General features: G+C 36.8%; 1 protein-coding gene and 1 long non-coding RNA gene across 2 annotated transcripts; one reads left to right on the top strand and one right to left on the bottom strand.

Moving 5' to 3' along the window:
- Positions 1-997: 997 nt before the first annotated feature.
- LOC108868520 lies at positions 998-2,848 on the top strand. The gene is made up of 5 exons (XR_007254938.1): positions 998-1,222; positions 1,309-1,405; positions 1,797-1,890; positions 1,982-2,260; positions 2,719-2,848. It is a non-coding gene; the product is annotated as an uncharacterized LOC108868520 (long non-coding RNA).
- A 5,152-nt stretch (positions 2,849-8,000) lies between these two features.
- Positions 8,001-11,718, bottom strand: LOC103959515 (receptor-like protein 7). Its single transcript, XM_048575206.1, has 2 exons — positions 10,974-11,718; positions 8,001-10,883 (listed from the first exon to the last, which is right to left on the bottom strand). Exons 1-2 carry the CDS (start codon positions 11,342-11,344, stop codon positions 8,228-8,230), a joined length of 3,027 nt encoding a protein of 1,008 aa, XP_048431163.1. The 5' UTR covers positions 11,345-11,718; the 3' UTR covers positions 8,001-8,227.
- Positions 11,719-15,190: the final 3,472 nt, after the last annotated feature.

Below are 15,190 nucleotides of genomic sequence, written 5' to 3'. Positions count from 1 at the left end.
TCTGTCTCTAGCAATCAAGCCTTGTTCTACACTCTCCAGTTTAGCCGAACCAAGTTCATAAGATGCAATGTGTGGAGGAGGGAAACCTTACACAATTTCAAATGGAGTGAACTTGGAGGCAGTGTGAAAGTAGGTGTTATAGCTCCATTCAGCCCACGGAAGCCATTGGAGCCACTTCTTGAGTTGAAAACTAGTAAAGCACCTCAAATAGGTTTCAAGGCACCTATTGACAACTTTATCGAACTAATGTATTCTGAAACTTTATTGAACTCGGCTTCTGTCGCTCTGAAGCTCGGCTTCTCTCACTCTGAATCCTTGCGTTCTTTTTCTCACAAGCTAACAACGAACCGGTAGAAGTTTCTTGGTGAAGAACCAATCAACAATAGAATTTTCTTCTGGTTTTGAGGTTGATTCGAAGAAAATTCTACCCAGAAAAGCTCCCGTTTCCTGGTAAGATTTGCGGCTTTCTCGATCTTGGGTTTTCTGTTGTTATCAGAACAATGTTGATATCATCTGGGGGTTTTATTTTGTTTGAATTTCTTTTTTGTGATTTTGGATTTACAAATGGATTTTGTGTTCAACTTTCCTTTTTTGTGATTTTGGGGATTTTGTTTGTAGAGCGTCCATCATCGTTGAAGATGCCTCTTCTCGAGTCTTGTGCTTCATTCCGTTTCTCTAATCCAAAAAATTGATCGCTGCTTCTCAAACTCGCTCTCTCTCTGTCTCGCACCGCCACCACCAGGCGCCGCAGCCGCTCAAAGGCAAGGCAGGTAATTTCATGCCCAATTTGGAATTTAAATCTATGTACATTTTTAAATTGATTTTGGGTTACTGAAATCAGCTATGGAAAATCTGCCATTGTCTGAGAAAACTCAAGATTCCAGTATTCAAGTTTTGGGTTCTCTTCAGACTTCACAATTGTGAACTGGGCGGCCAGTGCAACTGGTTACAGAGCTTCCTGTGAGTTAAAGTTTTAAAATTTTGTTTAATTTTTTTTAGAGTTTTTATCATTTTCGTTATCTCTGCTGATGTTTTGGATTTTTTTATTTATGATTTTTGTGCGATGATTAGGGTTGAAGAATTTGGTGATTAGGGTTGTAAGCAATCTAATTTGACTGTTGATAGCATTCGTTTTATTTTAGAACTCAAAGCCATCAACAACTTATTGGCCCTTGCAGTTGGATTAAAGCAAAACAAAAGTGTGAACATGATTGTAAAGAAGGTACAATTGTTTCTTATCCTGTTGTTTAGTTTCTTCTATCTTTGAATTCATTGGATTTAATTTCTCGTTGTTATTCAATTTTGTAGGTCTTATCAAGTGCTTCTCAACCAGTTCACTGTTCACCCAAACGACTGCCACCACCAGTTCACCCGAATCTGATGAATCGCGCCGCACCACCAATAGGTAAGCAATTTATCCTACTCTAAATTTCAAATATTTCTTTTTAGGTCTGTACATGTGTGCATATGACAATTCATCTAAATGTTATACCTAATCCTTTGCATTTAGGAACATAAAACGGAAATTTGGTGAGGGTTTTCTTCTTCAAATGGGTTGATACTTTTGGCCTGAAAGTATTAAATGCCTTCTAGGGAATCTTGAACACGGTTTGGGCAAGTGATAGTTGTCTAACACTTGGAAGGCAGCTCTCTAAAATTTAAATTATATTTCAGAGTTTTCTTTTCTTCTAATTACATAAAATTGATATTGTCATATAGCTATTTGTTTGTGCTTTGTTCTGATATATTGATTTCTTTTTTCTCAAATTTTTTGCTTCGTTTTATATAATGCACAGAAAGAAGGGGGAACGCCTGAACTGGAGAAAGGTACAGTTAGGCTGTTCAAGATCTTTATGAAGTTGTCCATGACATCCTTTCTATGGACCTGAGGTCAGTTAAACATGTGTTATATGCGTATGGGTAGAGTTTCCATTGCTTGATTCTCCTCTACTTATATCATTTTATTGGCTGCCAATTTTAGGGAAAACTATGAGACATGGAAATTTTTGTCAAATGCAAGGACGGAAGGTCGTCTATTTGCATAGTTAAAGTGGCCCAAGGACCCTAAGTTGGTATGTTTGAGCAGATTACCTGATCTCCTTAGTTGGGTTTAGATTTAATGCTCAGTATTATGTTGTGCTTCTGCTGCTTTTTAGTTATTGAGGATATGCAGAGAGTGCAAGTGAAAAGATTGTATTCACTGTGTTGACGCATTATTTATAACGAGAGATCCAAAAGGAAGGACAGGTTCAATCTCAAGGTCTGTGAGCTTTCAATTCTCATTTTTATTATTATTAATTTTGTTTGCTCTTTGAAATTTGAATGCATCAGTCTTTTAATTTTATTGGGATTAGTTTTCCTGAGATGGGTTTTGGGTAATCATCTGTTATTTTCTGATTTGGTTACATTGTGCGAATCATTGCTTCTTTAGAAAAGATTAAGGGAGGTGAGCAATTTCAGACAAAATGCGATTATCATTTTCTAGAGATCATGGCATTGCCCTTCCTGTATTTTTTGGTGGTTGTAAAATTCTGACCTGGCATGGAAGTGGGTTTTGACATTATTATTATTATTATTATTATTTTTACATCTATAGTGTGCATTATTGCTTACGTATAAAAGCGAGTGTATTTAACATCTATCTAATGCCTTCAATTTTAATCTCCGCATTTTTAGTGTTCACTAATGCCTTTAATTGGCCCCTGTTTTACATCTCAGTGATGACACAAAAGCTCCATAGAAAACGTGTCAGCTTTTGACTCAAATTTTGACGGTGCCCCTATCATCTCTCCGAAAACAAAAGCAACCCCAAACAATTCCGGAATCATTTTTACGTGTCCCAAAATACGATATATATATATATATATATATATCTTCATCTCACAAATGTTCATATCAAGTTCATGATTTTTCATTGTTCGAAATTCCACACTACTTAATGTTTGATAACACTTTTATTTTCCTCTGTTTACTTTTTTATTAGTGATGTTGCAGCAAACGAAATATCAGACACAACTCTTACTCCAAAGGCTCCCGCCAGAAATTTATTAGATTCCCCAAGCATTTCTGAAACCATATTTATGGCTGCAAAACAGAGTATGTATACCCTTTCATTGTTCTATATTTTTTGAATCATTAACTATCTATTAAACATAATCTTTTTATCCCTTTTACATTGCCAAATTCAGGTACTCGATTGACTTGAGATCGAAAAGAGAACTCTAATTATCAAGTCCACCAGTAATTTCCTTGCTGCTTAAGTCCAGACTCGAAACACAACCCTTTTTGCAGGACACTCCTTCCAAGAGCAGTGATCTGAGCCATTGTTCCACGTGACAAGTTTCTTAGACGTTGCAGGGTGAAATGTGAGGCTGTTCTTCAATTGTAGCAGCAAAGATTTCTGATCGCCAGGACATTGGCCGTAGACGAGAAATACGTTGATGCTGATGGAAAAGTAGCAAAAGGGTATTAAGAAAAGCCATGAAAACAGAGGAATTTTCATTGAAATCTCTGAGACAAGGAAGCAGAGCAGGCTAGAACTTTCTCAATGGATACATGAAGGCAAAGATCCATGAAAGACCCTTTTGGGCCGTGGATTCGGGTCCTTGACCGGACGAAAATCCAGCAGAGTTAGCACGGAAGGACGAAGAATTCAGATGAAGAAAAAACATAGAGAATTGTTGGGATGGGGATTTGAAAGAAGAGAGTCCCTGAAACGCGTGTGCCCGTTTGTATAATGTTTGACTCGTTCGTTCTTCCTCTGGGCGGCCTTAGATAACTTGCGGCAAGTTGCAAACATGGAATATTCAAAGCTCCTAAATGGTGTTCGTCTCTTCGCAGATTGGTTGTTGACTTTCTTGTTTTATATATTGAAAAAATAACCTTTCCCTTTCTTGATCCAAATTTTTTAGTGGCATGCACAATGCGTTTGAAGATTTTGGATACTTTTAACTCTTTTTATTGGAAAAATAAGAAGTTTATGGAGATATTATTACAATGGTGGGGCTCTGTGTATGACGTCTTATCTCCGCGTTAGGAGAAGCTCGCTTGTAATCATGCTGGGAAAGATTGGGGAAATTAAAATTTTATTTTGCAAACTAAACGATGTGTCAATAATATGAAATAAGCATGTTGATTAACATTTATGTAATAATCCAATTATCAGCCATCGCCTCATTTAGTTTAAGATGAATCACTTGGCCACTTAGTACTACGGTCTAGTGGTATTCTTCCTCACTTGTAAGTGAGAGGTCTTAGATTTCATTCTCGATAAAAACGAATTTGAATCACATTATTATTAGTTCATTGTAAGGTTAAACTCATCTCATCTTCCTCGTATATATAATATTGTTTGTTCAAAAAAAGAAAAGAAAAATGAATCACTTTAATTGCCCCAAAATTTGATACATAAAACTGAAAGGATTGTTTTATTGATGCAGAGAAAATTTCTTAATGACAATGGACCAACACATACGCAACAAATTACATAACAATTAGGTATCAAACTCATTACAAGTTAGTCGAACCCTCATGAAATCAAGTGAAGACTACTACTATAGATCAAAAGCTAATTGATTTTTTTACTTTAAAAGTCTTTGGCTTGCATTTTAAAGTTTAAATAACTGTGGCTGTCTCTCAAATATTAATCAATTCTTGTAATCGTGGTTGTTACAAAACCAGACCGTCATCATCGTTAAATAATTAGATTTTTTAAGTTTTTTTTAACAAAAAAACAAAAAAATGAACTAGCTGATAGCTTGGCAATGTCATTCCATCGTTTTGGAGATAGGAAAGACTCATAGAAGAATTTCAGCTTTTTTCTAGCTATCAACGTGTGATTTGCCAGTATCAAGAATCGAACAAACCATATGAAATACGAGACTGAAATTCGACCCTGAGCCATCGCGCTGTGGTTATTAGATTTTTAAAGTTCAGTAGGATTCATTTGCATGTTTCAACAACAGTATTTTAGGTAGGATTCGTTTGCATGTTTCATAAAAGAATTTCAGCTTTTTTCTATCTATCATCGTGTGATTTGCCAACATCAATAATAGAACAAACCATATGAAATACGAGACTGAAATTCGATCTCGAGCCATCCTGCTGTGGTTATTAGATTTTTAAAGTTCAGTAGGATTCGTTTGCATGTTTCAACAACAGTATTTTAGGGCTAAACTAATAAAATGTAATATGCTACCCTGAACCATATTGCTGAAAAGTATATACATACGTTATTTTATGCAAAATATCTTCATTTTTTTTATGCTTTGCGCGTTAAACAATGAACGTGCGAATTTCTAATTTGGAATGCATCATTTTCTTGGTCAGAAGTGTTGATTTCGGCACCCGACGGATTAAATAATTTAGAAAGTGTGAAGTCATTGACAAGTGCGCCATGTCGAATTGGATGTCAATTCTTGGAAGAGATGGATAAATTATTTATTTGTTCTTGTAATTATGGACGATTTTGAAGCTGATTTCAGTGTCGTTGTTGGTAAAGAGCGAAAGTCATGCAATTTTGTCAGTAAACGTATGAATCTCACATTTGATTGTATAATTTGGTATTTTCAAAATCTCATAATAAGAATAGAAAAATTGTTGAGGGTATAAATCTCACACAAAAGAAATAAAGGAAAACTAATAAAAAAATATTTGAAAACTTTGAGTTTTAACGAAAATGACAAAATAAAGATTAAAGTAAATAGTACTAGGTTTGATTTTTTAGTGTAAAAATGTGGTTTTTTTGTTAAAGTGAACAGTACCGTGAGCTTTCGTTAAAACTCTCAAGAAATAATGGACCTTGTATGTGTGTTTATAAGTAATTGAGTTACTTTTTATATCACTAAATAATTTTATGGTAGAACCTTAATTTTCTTAAAAAACTATATATTGATTGAAGGGATAAAAAAAAAACCCGACTCAAGGAATTGGACAAAAAACTTAGCTCGTTATGTGGGAGGACCTATTCCTTCTTGAAGACTAATCATAGTTTGATATGTGTATACAATGCTTAAAATTTTTTTTTTTGTTAAAGTTGAAATAAATTCGGTAGAAGTTGAAGCTTCACATTCATTCAAACTTTTGTAAAAATGAAAACTTATGGAAAGACTCAAATATTTTGGTTTGAACAAGCTCACTTCACAAACATTAAGATTACATGACAATATTCGACAAATCGAGTAAGTCAGCTGCAAGCTAATATATTCTGAAACTTTATCATGTATGTATCTTACTAAGAACAAGATCAGCTCGTCGATTTGATCAGACGGCTTCTTATTTGCTAGGTATTGGAAATTTGAAACCAGAAAAGCTAGGGTTTTGATCAAGCCAAGCATAATGGCTATTGACCTTGGGATTGATCCAGTGAAATTGCAACTCGAAATATCTATCTTGAACAACATTTTGAAGTTGCCAATAGAGTTCTGAAACCCTGAAAAGTTAGCCCCGCTTAGAACCAAGAACCTGGAAGATCTTCTCTTGCAAATCAAGAGTTACCAACCTTGTCAAGTACGAAATCTCAATCGGAACCTGCCCCGCTTAGCCAGCATTCATCAAGTTCAGACTACTCGAACCAGTTAGCCGCCTATACTCGGATGGAATCTGAGTGTAGTTGAAGTCATTGTAAGCCAAATTTAGGTCCTCGATGTACTGCAGATGGAAAAGAGCACTTGATAAAGTCCACCTGAAATTGACTCGCTGCTGAAGTCTAGATGAGAAACACAACCATCTTTGCGGGAGACACCTACCCAAGAACAGTAATATGAGCCATTATTCCACTGCACAAGTTTTTTAGATTGTGCAGGGTCAAATTCGAGGCTGTTGTTCAATTGCAACAACAATGATCGTTGATCGCTGGGATGACATTGGCTAGAGACCACAAATGTATGGACGCTGAGTGAGGCATAGGAAATGAGCGTCAAGAAAAGCCATGAAAACGGAGGAGTTTTCATCGGAAGCTCTTGCTGATATGGGACAGAAAATGTAGTAGAGTGTAGGCTCGGGTATTAGGAATGTCTTCAGCAGTTGTCACAAATGAAAAATCAACGGTACATAGTCATTTATGCATAGATTTCCTTTTTCATTTTCGTAATTTTACTTGTTCATTGGCTACTAATTCGCATGCATTAATGTGTATAGTTGGATTGAGACTGTAATATTGTGGACAAATGAGATTGCGTTAAGGGATTGACTTGTTTATCATTGTATTCCTCTTTAAGAGGCTAAGAAAACTGTGGTGATGGTAAGGTATATGGTGGGTTGGGTTTAACTTTGTGGAGAAGGTTTCTACGAGACTTGTTGCTTGCTTGACTTGTCGACGTCGAAGTCTTTCCCCATTTTCCTAGTGGGATTTACAATCTGCTACAAGTAAGCTGTTTTATTCGATGTCCATAGATTATTGATTAAGGTGATGAATTACGCAGGCAGCTGGAGAAGAGAGGGTGACATTTCGCCCGTAAACCCCTTCTAACTCTGGCGTGAGGAGACAGACTGATTCTTAAATAGTTTAGATAGCTTTATGTAAAGCTCTTCAACTCACCTCATAGATGCCAAAGGCTCACAGCTAATCCAGAAAGAAGTGGAGATTCAACATGCTGTAAGTCACCGAAATATGAAGAAATTTCCCCGCTTAGCTAGTATTGATGCGGTGGCGGCCTTACATTGCATCAAAGGCTACGAAGTCTTCACCCGGAAAAATCAAAGCTAAAACAGAGTGAACGTTCATGATAACAAACAAACAGAAGAATACGAACAAGAGGAGAAACCACGAAAGAAAGAAAGCTAAGAACCAAAACCAAACAAGTGAAAACAGAGTCAAATGAAGCGCGATTTAAGTAAAACTATATTGATTCAATGTCGCTTGCATCACCAATTTTGTTCAATTCTGTTTTTGGTTTGTGTTTTATGTGTCAAATTCCATACTTTGAAAATTTAATCGCAAATATGTAGACCTTATAGCGAGCAACGTTGATTCCTGTACTGGAAGGATGATTGAAAACAGGTTGAAAACATTGATAGTCCTGGCATTCAAAAACAAGAATGAAATGCAGACAACTCTAATCCACCTTTTACAAATAAAGTTTGCAACATCAAAATATCAGAAAGTAACAGAACAAGCTCACACTACATCTCGTAATTTATAATTATGTGACAGCAGAAGCAAATATCTTATTTCTTACAGAACACAATCATAACAAGGAGGCCAGCTACATTGCTCCTCATAACAATTTCAATTTCTCGGCCTTTGAGTTATGTGAACATGTCTTCGGTGAGGATTGATTCTTTCTTCAAGCTGAGGGAATATCTTAACAAGGATTTTATACATAGCTCTGTAATACCATTTACTCCATTTCTTGCATAACACAAGTGACCCGACTGCAATTCCAAAGCCAAATACAAATCCAATTTCGACACTGATAAGATCCCAATCAATCTCATCTCCAGAATTTTGCTGACTTCCATTTAATGTTGGTGGTGGTGGTGATCCTGCTTTGTTATCCACTGTCAAAGGAGGCCCCCATAATCCTTTGTTTCCAGTGAAGGAGGCTTTGGGAAATGTCGTAAACTGAGTACTTGTTGGGATCCTGCCGACCAGTTGATTATTTGAAAGATTCAAGAACGAAAGGAAGTTGAGCTTTGCAAACTCTGGTGGAATTTGCCCGCTTAGCTTGTTCCTTGATAGGTCTAAGGACTCCAGCTTTCGCAAGTTACCCAAGGATGATGGGATTTCACCGGTGAAAGCATTACTTGACAAGTTGAGGACATACAAGGATTTGAGGTCTCCCAATTCCTTAGGTATCGATCCGCTGAATTTGTTACCGGAGAAGTCAATCAAGGTGAAGATGGTCAAAATCTTTTGCAGATCCATCTCCAAACCTTTCCCAACAACTGTTATTGCAGCATAATAATCAAATTCAACCACAGCTCTCCCTGGATCATTTGGAAATTCTAGAGCCCTAGCCTTTGATCGGGAATCATCTTTGTTAGCCATCATTGCTTGCCATGTTGTCAAAGATATTGCTGGTATTCCACCACTGAAATTGTTGTGAGCTAGGTCTATGATTTGAAGCTTTGGCCAGGTGCCATTGGTCTCTGAACAACCAATCCCTCCATATAAATTATTGGATCGCAAAAGCATAATGCGCAAGGTGGAGATGTTTTTCAAAAAGCATGGAAAAGTATCCCTCATCTGATTAATTCCAAGGTTTAGAATCTCTAGTTCTGTGCAGTTGGCTAGAGATTTTGGAACTTGACCTTCTATTTGATTTTCACCAAGGTCTAGAATCCTGAAACGACAGTATTCAAGAACTCCACCAGGAATTGTTCCGGTAAGGTTGTTTCTCCTTAAACTAAGTACTCGACTGCTCATTGCAGTCAAACATTGAGGAATCATGCCACTCAAAGAGTTATCGGACATATCAAGAAACTCCAAACTTGCATTGCATATGGAAACTGGAATGATCCCATGCAAGTTATTATTTGAAAGAGACAAGAACCTAGTCATGCTAAGGAAATTACCAATGTCAGTTGGTATATTTGAGCTGAAATGATTTCTTGAGTAATCTAGATAACCGGCATAGGGTAGGAAAACTGGGATTTGTCCCTGAAGTTGATTTGAGTGAAGGTCAAGCTCAGACACGCTGGAAGAATTAGTTAATGGCAATTCTAGAGTCACGAAGGAGTTGCAAGAAAGATTGACACTATTAAGTGAAATGAGCCCCCAAATCCAATTAGGAATTGTGCCTTGAATCTGGTTTTGTGAAAGGTCCAAAACAATTAAGCCAGTGCAATTTCTAAAGAAATCCGGGAATGTTCTCAACTTGTTAGAAGCCAAGTTCAAATTCACAATTTGAGGAAATGAGGAATATGAGGAAGTTGTACCATTGTATAAAACCAACAAGCTATTGTTCGAAAGATTAATGACCGAAAGATTACTCAACTGTTGAGGACTGTTAAAATGAAAGCCGCTGAAATTGTTTGAAGAAAGATCAAGGGTTTCAAGCCCTCGAAAATTATATACAGACAAGGGTACTAGTCCTTCCAAATTATTGAAACTTAGATCAAGGCTAACTAAGTAGGAGGAAACATCTGAAAATTCAGGGAGTTGACCGGAGAATTGATTGTGGGAAAGCAGTAGTTCCTCCAAAAAGGGTGGAGAAACAATCGAAGATGGAATACTCCCACTGAGTAAATTCGAGTCCAACACAATATTTAGCAGATTAACAAGTTTTTCCCAGTGAATAGAATCAATAGGACCACTGAACCTATTTGATGACATATACAAATGAACCAATTGTGTGAGTTTTTGAATCGACTTTGGGATTGATCCAGAGAAACTACAACCTGAAATATCTATCATCGACAACATTTTGAGATTGCCAATAGAATCTGGCAATATCCCTGAAAACTTTGTGTTGCTTAGAACCAAGGACTGAAGAGAATTATTCCTGGGAAATTCTGGAAAGGAACCATGAAGTTGTGGATTATCGGAAAGGTCAACAGTTTGTAGAGTGGGTACCTGGAAGAGCTCTTCAGGAAATGTTCCGCGCATCAAACATGAACGGAGACTCAAGGATGTCAAATTTGAGAAGTTGGAAAAGACTCCTGGAAGTGGCACAGGAAGATCATTGTCATCCAATCGAATCACCGATAATGATTGAAGTTTAGCGAGGGACTGATCAATAGGACCTGAAAGATTGCAAGCTGACAAGCTCAACACCCTCAGGTTTGGGAGTGAAGATGATATGGCTTGGCACCATTCAGTGTCCCATGCTGATACAGTTACACCATCAAGATATAACTCTCTAAGCTCCGTGAGGCTCTGAACCAGCGTGCTTAAATCCGGATTATAGAGTTTTAACTGAGTGTATCCGGGATTATAATTTCTGGAAAGATCAAGAGTAGCCAACCTTGTCAAGCGTGTAATCGCGAATGGAACTTGCCCTGTGTAGCAAGTTATAGATAAGTTTAGGTACCTCAAATTCGTGAGCTTTCCGATTGCAGGTGGAATTGGAAAGCCATTGCCTACTTGGCAATTGCGGGACAAATTGAGGCTTTGGAGATGTTTAAGGTCGAAGAGACTGCTTGAATTGTCAATCCCGCCTTCGAGAAATTCACCGCTAACGTCAAGACCGATGACATGACCGTCAGTACTGCAAGTAACACCGTCCCAAGCACAGCAGTTGGTACTTGAATTCCATGACAGAAGCTTGGGGGGAACAAAAGCTTCTGGTGGCGGGCTTATCTTCTTTAAGCGGAGCAATGCCGATAGGTCATCTGCATCACACCGGCCGTGAACTAACTTGATAATTATCAAGAACAGGAAGAAGTGCAGCAAACTTCTCATTTTTTTTTTTTTTTGTTGAAAAACTTTAATGGGTGTGGTGGCTTAATTTTGAGGAACCTAGCAAGACCATTATATTTATGAATTATCTGACTTAGAAGTCTCCTCCCATCTACTCTGGAAAAATGAGAAGGAAGGAAAGAGGAAATGGGGCTGCAAAGATTGCTATTTCCATTTAGATCTTTGTTGACTAATGTCACCATTGACTGACATGAGAGCCAACTATGAAAAATAGGATGATCACAAAAATCTCACGCCCCACGCTCATAGGATTGGATAACTCATGAATTTCGAGGCATGTTGAAGATTTAGGCACCAAACGGAAAAAATCATTCGCCCTTGCCCTCAACATATCTTTGAATGTAGTGAGTTATACAATCTAATCCGCCAACATATTTTGAATGTAGCGAGTTGTACAATCTAATCCACCAAATGAGCTCGTTATACAATTCAATCCACCAAATGAGACCAAGTTAAACCAAAAGTCAAGAAAGTGTATTAGTTCAGACGGTTGATTTAGTGGCTTTTTAATATCGTGGAAAAATACCTCCACAAGACTTGTGGGTTGCTTGTTCAATTGATTTTGCAATTATTTCCCAATCTGTCTAGTGGGGCAGCATTGTTGCTTTCCCAATCTCAGTTTGTGGTGACTGTTGACTATGGACTAAACCATAAAAAAATTTTATTTTATTTTTAATTTTAAGAAAAGCTCGACAGTACAAGGAGAATTTTATTGATATAAAAAAAAAAGTGCACACATAAATCTAACCCCTCATAATACATGAAAAAAGGATAACACAAATACATGAAAAGAAAGGGGGACATAAACCTTACTCCTTTATAAACAAAATCAACAAAGATACACATGGAAAAGAGTGGGACATGAAACCTAACCCCCCCCCCCCCCCCTCCTAAGCCAAACCTAAAGGTCTAAACCTATAAAGCAGAAAAAGCAACATCACAAGGTTAAAGAAAAAATCAAGAAAGTAAGATGAACCTATATGTCGAGATGCACATTAATTTGAGAAGCGGAAGCCAAGAAAGCTAATATAGTCTGAAAACGAAGTAGCAAGAATCGCCATTGGGGGGGGGGGGGAATCAAGTCATACCGGAGTTGGAGAAGACAAGCCCATATTAGCAAAATTGTCCATAACCATATATCCTTCGCGATATATGTGAGAGGTATAGAAAGCCATCTTCCGAGTGCGGTTCAAACAAATAGACCATTGCGCACAAAGAGGCCAAGGATGATCAAAATTAGTCGATTGGAGAGCAGAAATTCACCTTCCAAACAAATTAAGACAATGCCAACCCACTGATATGCGAACTCTACACCAATAATAACTGCTGATAATGACAGCAATTTTGCATGCAAGATAAGGACAACAATTTGTTGTTGAACAATTTGGATTACCTAAGTTCAGAGATCATATCAGACAACTGATTACATATTTAGAGAGGAGATAATATTACATAACACAAATTTCATTAGACAACCAACCTTTTAGAGAGAGGTACGCCCTCTTCCCTTCCCACTACTTTGCAATTGTATTGTTCTGGCTTGTTGCAATATTTGATGATCGAATAACTTTATACCTTTTCCTTGAAGTTATTTCGTTGTTTGTTTTCCTTTGGACGATTGTTGTGATTCGGTTGGTACCATTGAGGTCTGCCCATGTGTCAATGGGCACTGCTCATTTTTGTGAATGTGAAGCAAGCCATTGGTGATGCAATATGTCTAGGCAAGATAGAGATGCTCTTTTAAAGTTAAAGATTAGGCCGGCCCTGAGGGGGTGCAAGTGGTGCCACTGCACAGGGTTTCCGATTTTTCAAATTTGCATGTATATACGTATATATAGAAGTATGTGTAGAATATTATAAATTTGAGTCTAAGCGCAAGTGGTATTACAACTTCTCTACATTGGCCTAGGTGATGGGTTCAAAACTTGTCTCCATCTTTTTTTTTTCAGTATATTTTTGTTAAATGCATAAGCTTTCACAAAATAATATAAAAATTCCACATAATAACATGAAAATTCGAACCTTGACCCTCTAAATAGTTAAGGAAAAACAATACGCAACATTTCCACTTATTGATTTGTTAAATTTGTTTGTGCTATTAGAATTTAAAGAAACTCAAATGAAAACTAAAATTATTTAAAAAAAAAAAAAATCTTTAGTACTTTTTAGGGCCTCCAATTGACTTTCGCACATGGCCTTTAAAATCTCAAGGCCGGCCCTGTTAAAAATGGTCCACTTTCTGCAAAATATTTTTTAGCAAAATGGTTAACCATCTATTGGCTAAAACCAATTAGTGATCTCTCCATCAACCTGCACAGATTGCTATCTGGGCACCGAGCATTATGTTTGAACCAAGAGGCATAGGTGGGAGAAAAAACAAAGAGAACCCAGAAATGGTATTTGGTTGGGTATTTGAGTGTTCCGTATTATCATTGGGAGTGTTCAATCTCCTTCACTACATAAACTGCTTTTCATATCAAATGATATGAGTTAGTTTGTTCTTTTTTTTAATGTTAAGCTAATTTGTGCACCCTGATTTGTTCAAGAGCGTCTCATCATCGTGGGAAAAGAAAAAAACAGAATAAATCAGAAAATTAAAGGGGGGGGACTTGATCATGACTTTATTTGATAATTAATTCGTAACACTTTAATTTACATGAACAACTTCTACGTTTCCTGTTAAATATTTGTTGGTGTTGGGCCTCATAATACATGTAACGTGTGATGTTCTTTTTGTTTGCTAAAAAGAAAATGAATCATTGTATATGCATGGTGTGTGCCTCAGTTGGTGGATGGCTAATGGGTGAAGCTATATAGAAGAGCTTTTGTATACCCACTGCTTGATGTGGGATTTGCAGGAAAAAAAAAATGAGTCATTTGTGTTACCTTAATTTATGTTTAAATCATACAACTTTTATGATCTGAAATGTTTAAGATCGTCTTGTAAATTGTACAATGTCTCTTTACCGACATTGTTTACTCATCTATCTCTTTGTTCATTCATGATTATGTGGAATTTTTTCCAGGTTAAATGTGTCTTTTCATGTAGTTAGGACTGGTGCATTAAACTCCCATAGCAACGCGCGGACATATTACTAGTGTTTCTCTAATTTAAGGCTCAAATTCCACGCTTTGTTCACTAATTACCTTTTCTACTCAAACAAATCATATTAAAGTCAACAATATAACATAAAATAAAAGAAATACAATCCCTTTGAATTATTTATTTTGTCATATTTTTCATATTAATTTATTAATTTTATATTTGACGTTTCCGCACAACAGAACCTCGATGGTACAAGGAGATTTCTTGCAAATCAAGCTGAGAAATACAAAACAAAATATTCCAAAACCAACTAGAAGGGCATAATAGAATGAAAACCCTACACTAAAAATCACAGTTCTTATTTCATTGGGATTATTTGAGGGTTTATTTCACGTTGAATTTCAATGATTTTGAACCATTTATTCTTCCTCAAGTCTTGGTGATACTTGCTGTCAAGTTGGATATTGGCATTGACAACGTGGCAGCCGGGCTAACTCAGCAATCAAGAAAGACGAAAAATCGGAGCTAAGTTTTCATTTTTGGATATTATAGCCTTTGCGAGAAGTTCAGGGAAAGTGAAAAAATAGAGGAAAATTTCGTTTAGATTTCATTAATATTAATGATTTTATGGAATTGGAAAAGCTGAAATGTGTGGTTGGCTTGACTTATCAAGTCTTTTCTTCTCTTCTCCTCTCTGCATTAACCAGAAAATGTACGGACTAGAGAAAGGAGAGTGGGGGCAGGGCCAGCATTGCATTGTGTGTGTACGCATGGATTTTGTT

This window comes from the organism of the source record quoted next, unplaced genomic scaffold (genome assembly GCF_019419815.1).
Source record: "Pyrus x bretschneideri cultivar Hongxiangsu unplaced genomic scaffold, Pyrus_bretschneideri_v1 Contig11, whole genome shotgun sequence".
Classification (NCBI taxonomy): domain Eukaryota; kingdom Viridiplantae; phylum Streptophyta; class Magnoliopsida; order Rosales; family Rosaceae; genus Pyrus; species Pyrus x bretschneideri.
Note: the sequence above shows the minus strand (reverse complement) of the source record. Positions and strands in the feature narration are given on the sequence as shown.

Coding starts and splice junctions, on each gene's coding strand:
- LOC103959515 (XM_048575206.1), bottom strand. CDS start 11,344: ATGAGAAGTTTGCTGCACTTCTTCCTGTTCTTGATAATTATCAAGTTA. Junction 10,884..10,973: donor GGAAAGCTCACGAATTTGAG/GTACCTAAACTT, acceptor TGATCTTTCCAG/AAATTATAATCCCGGATACA.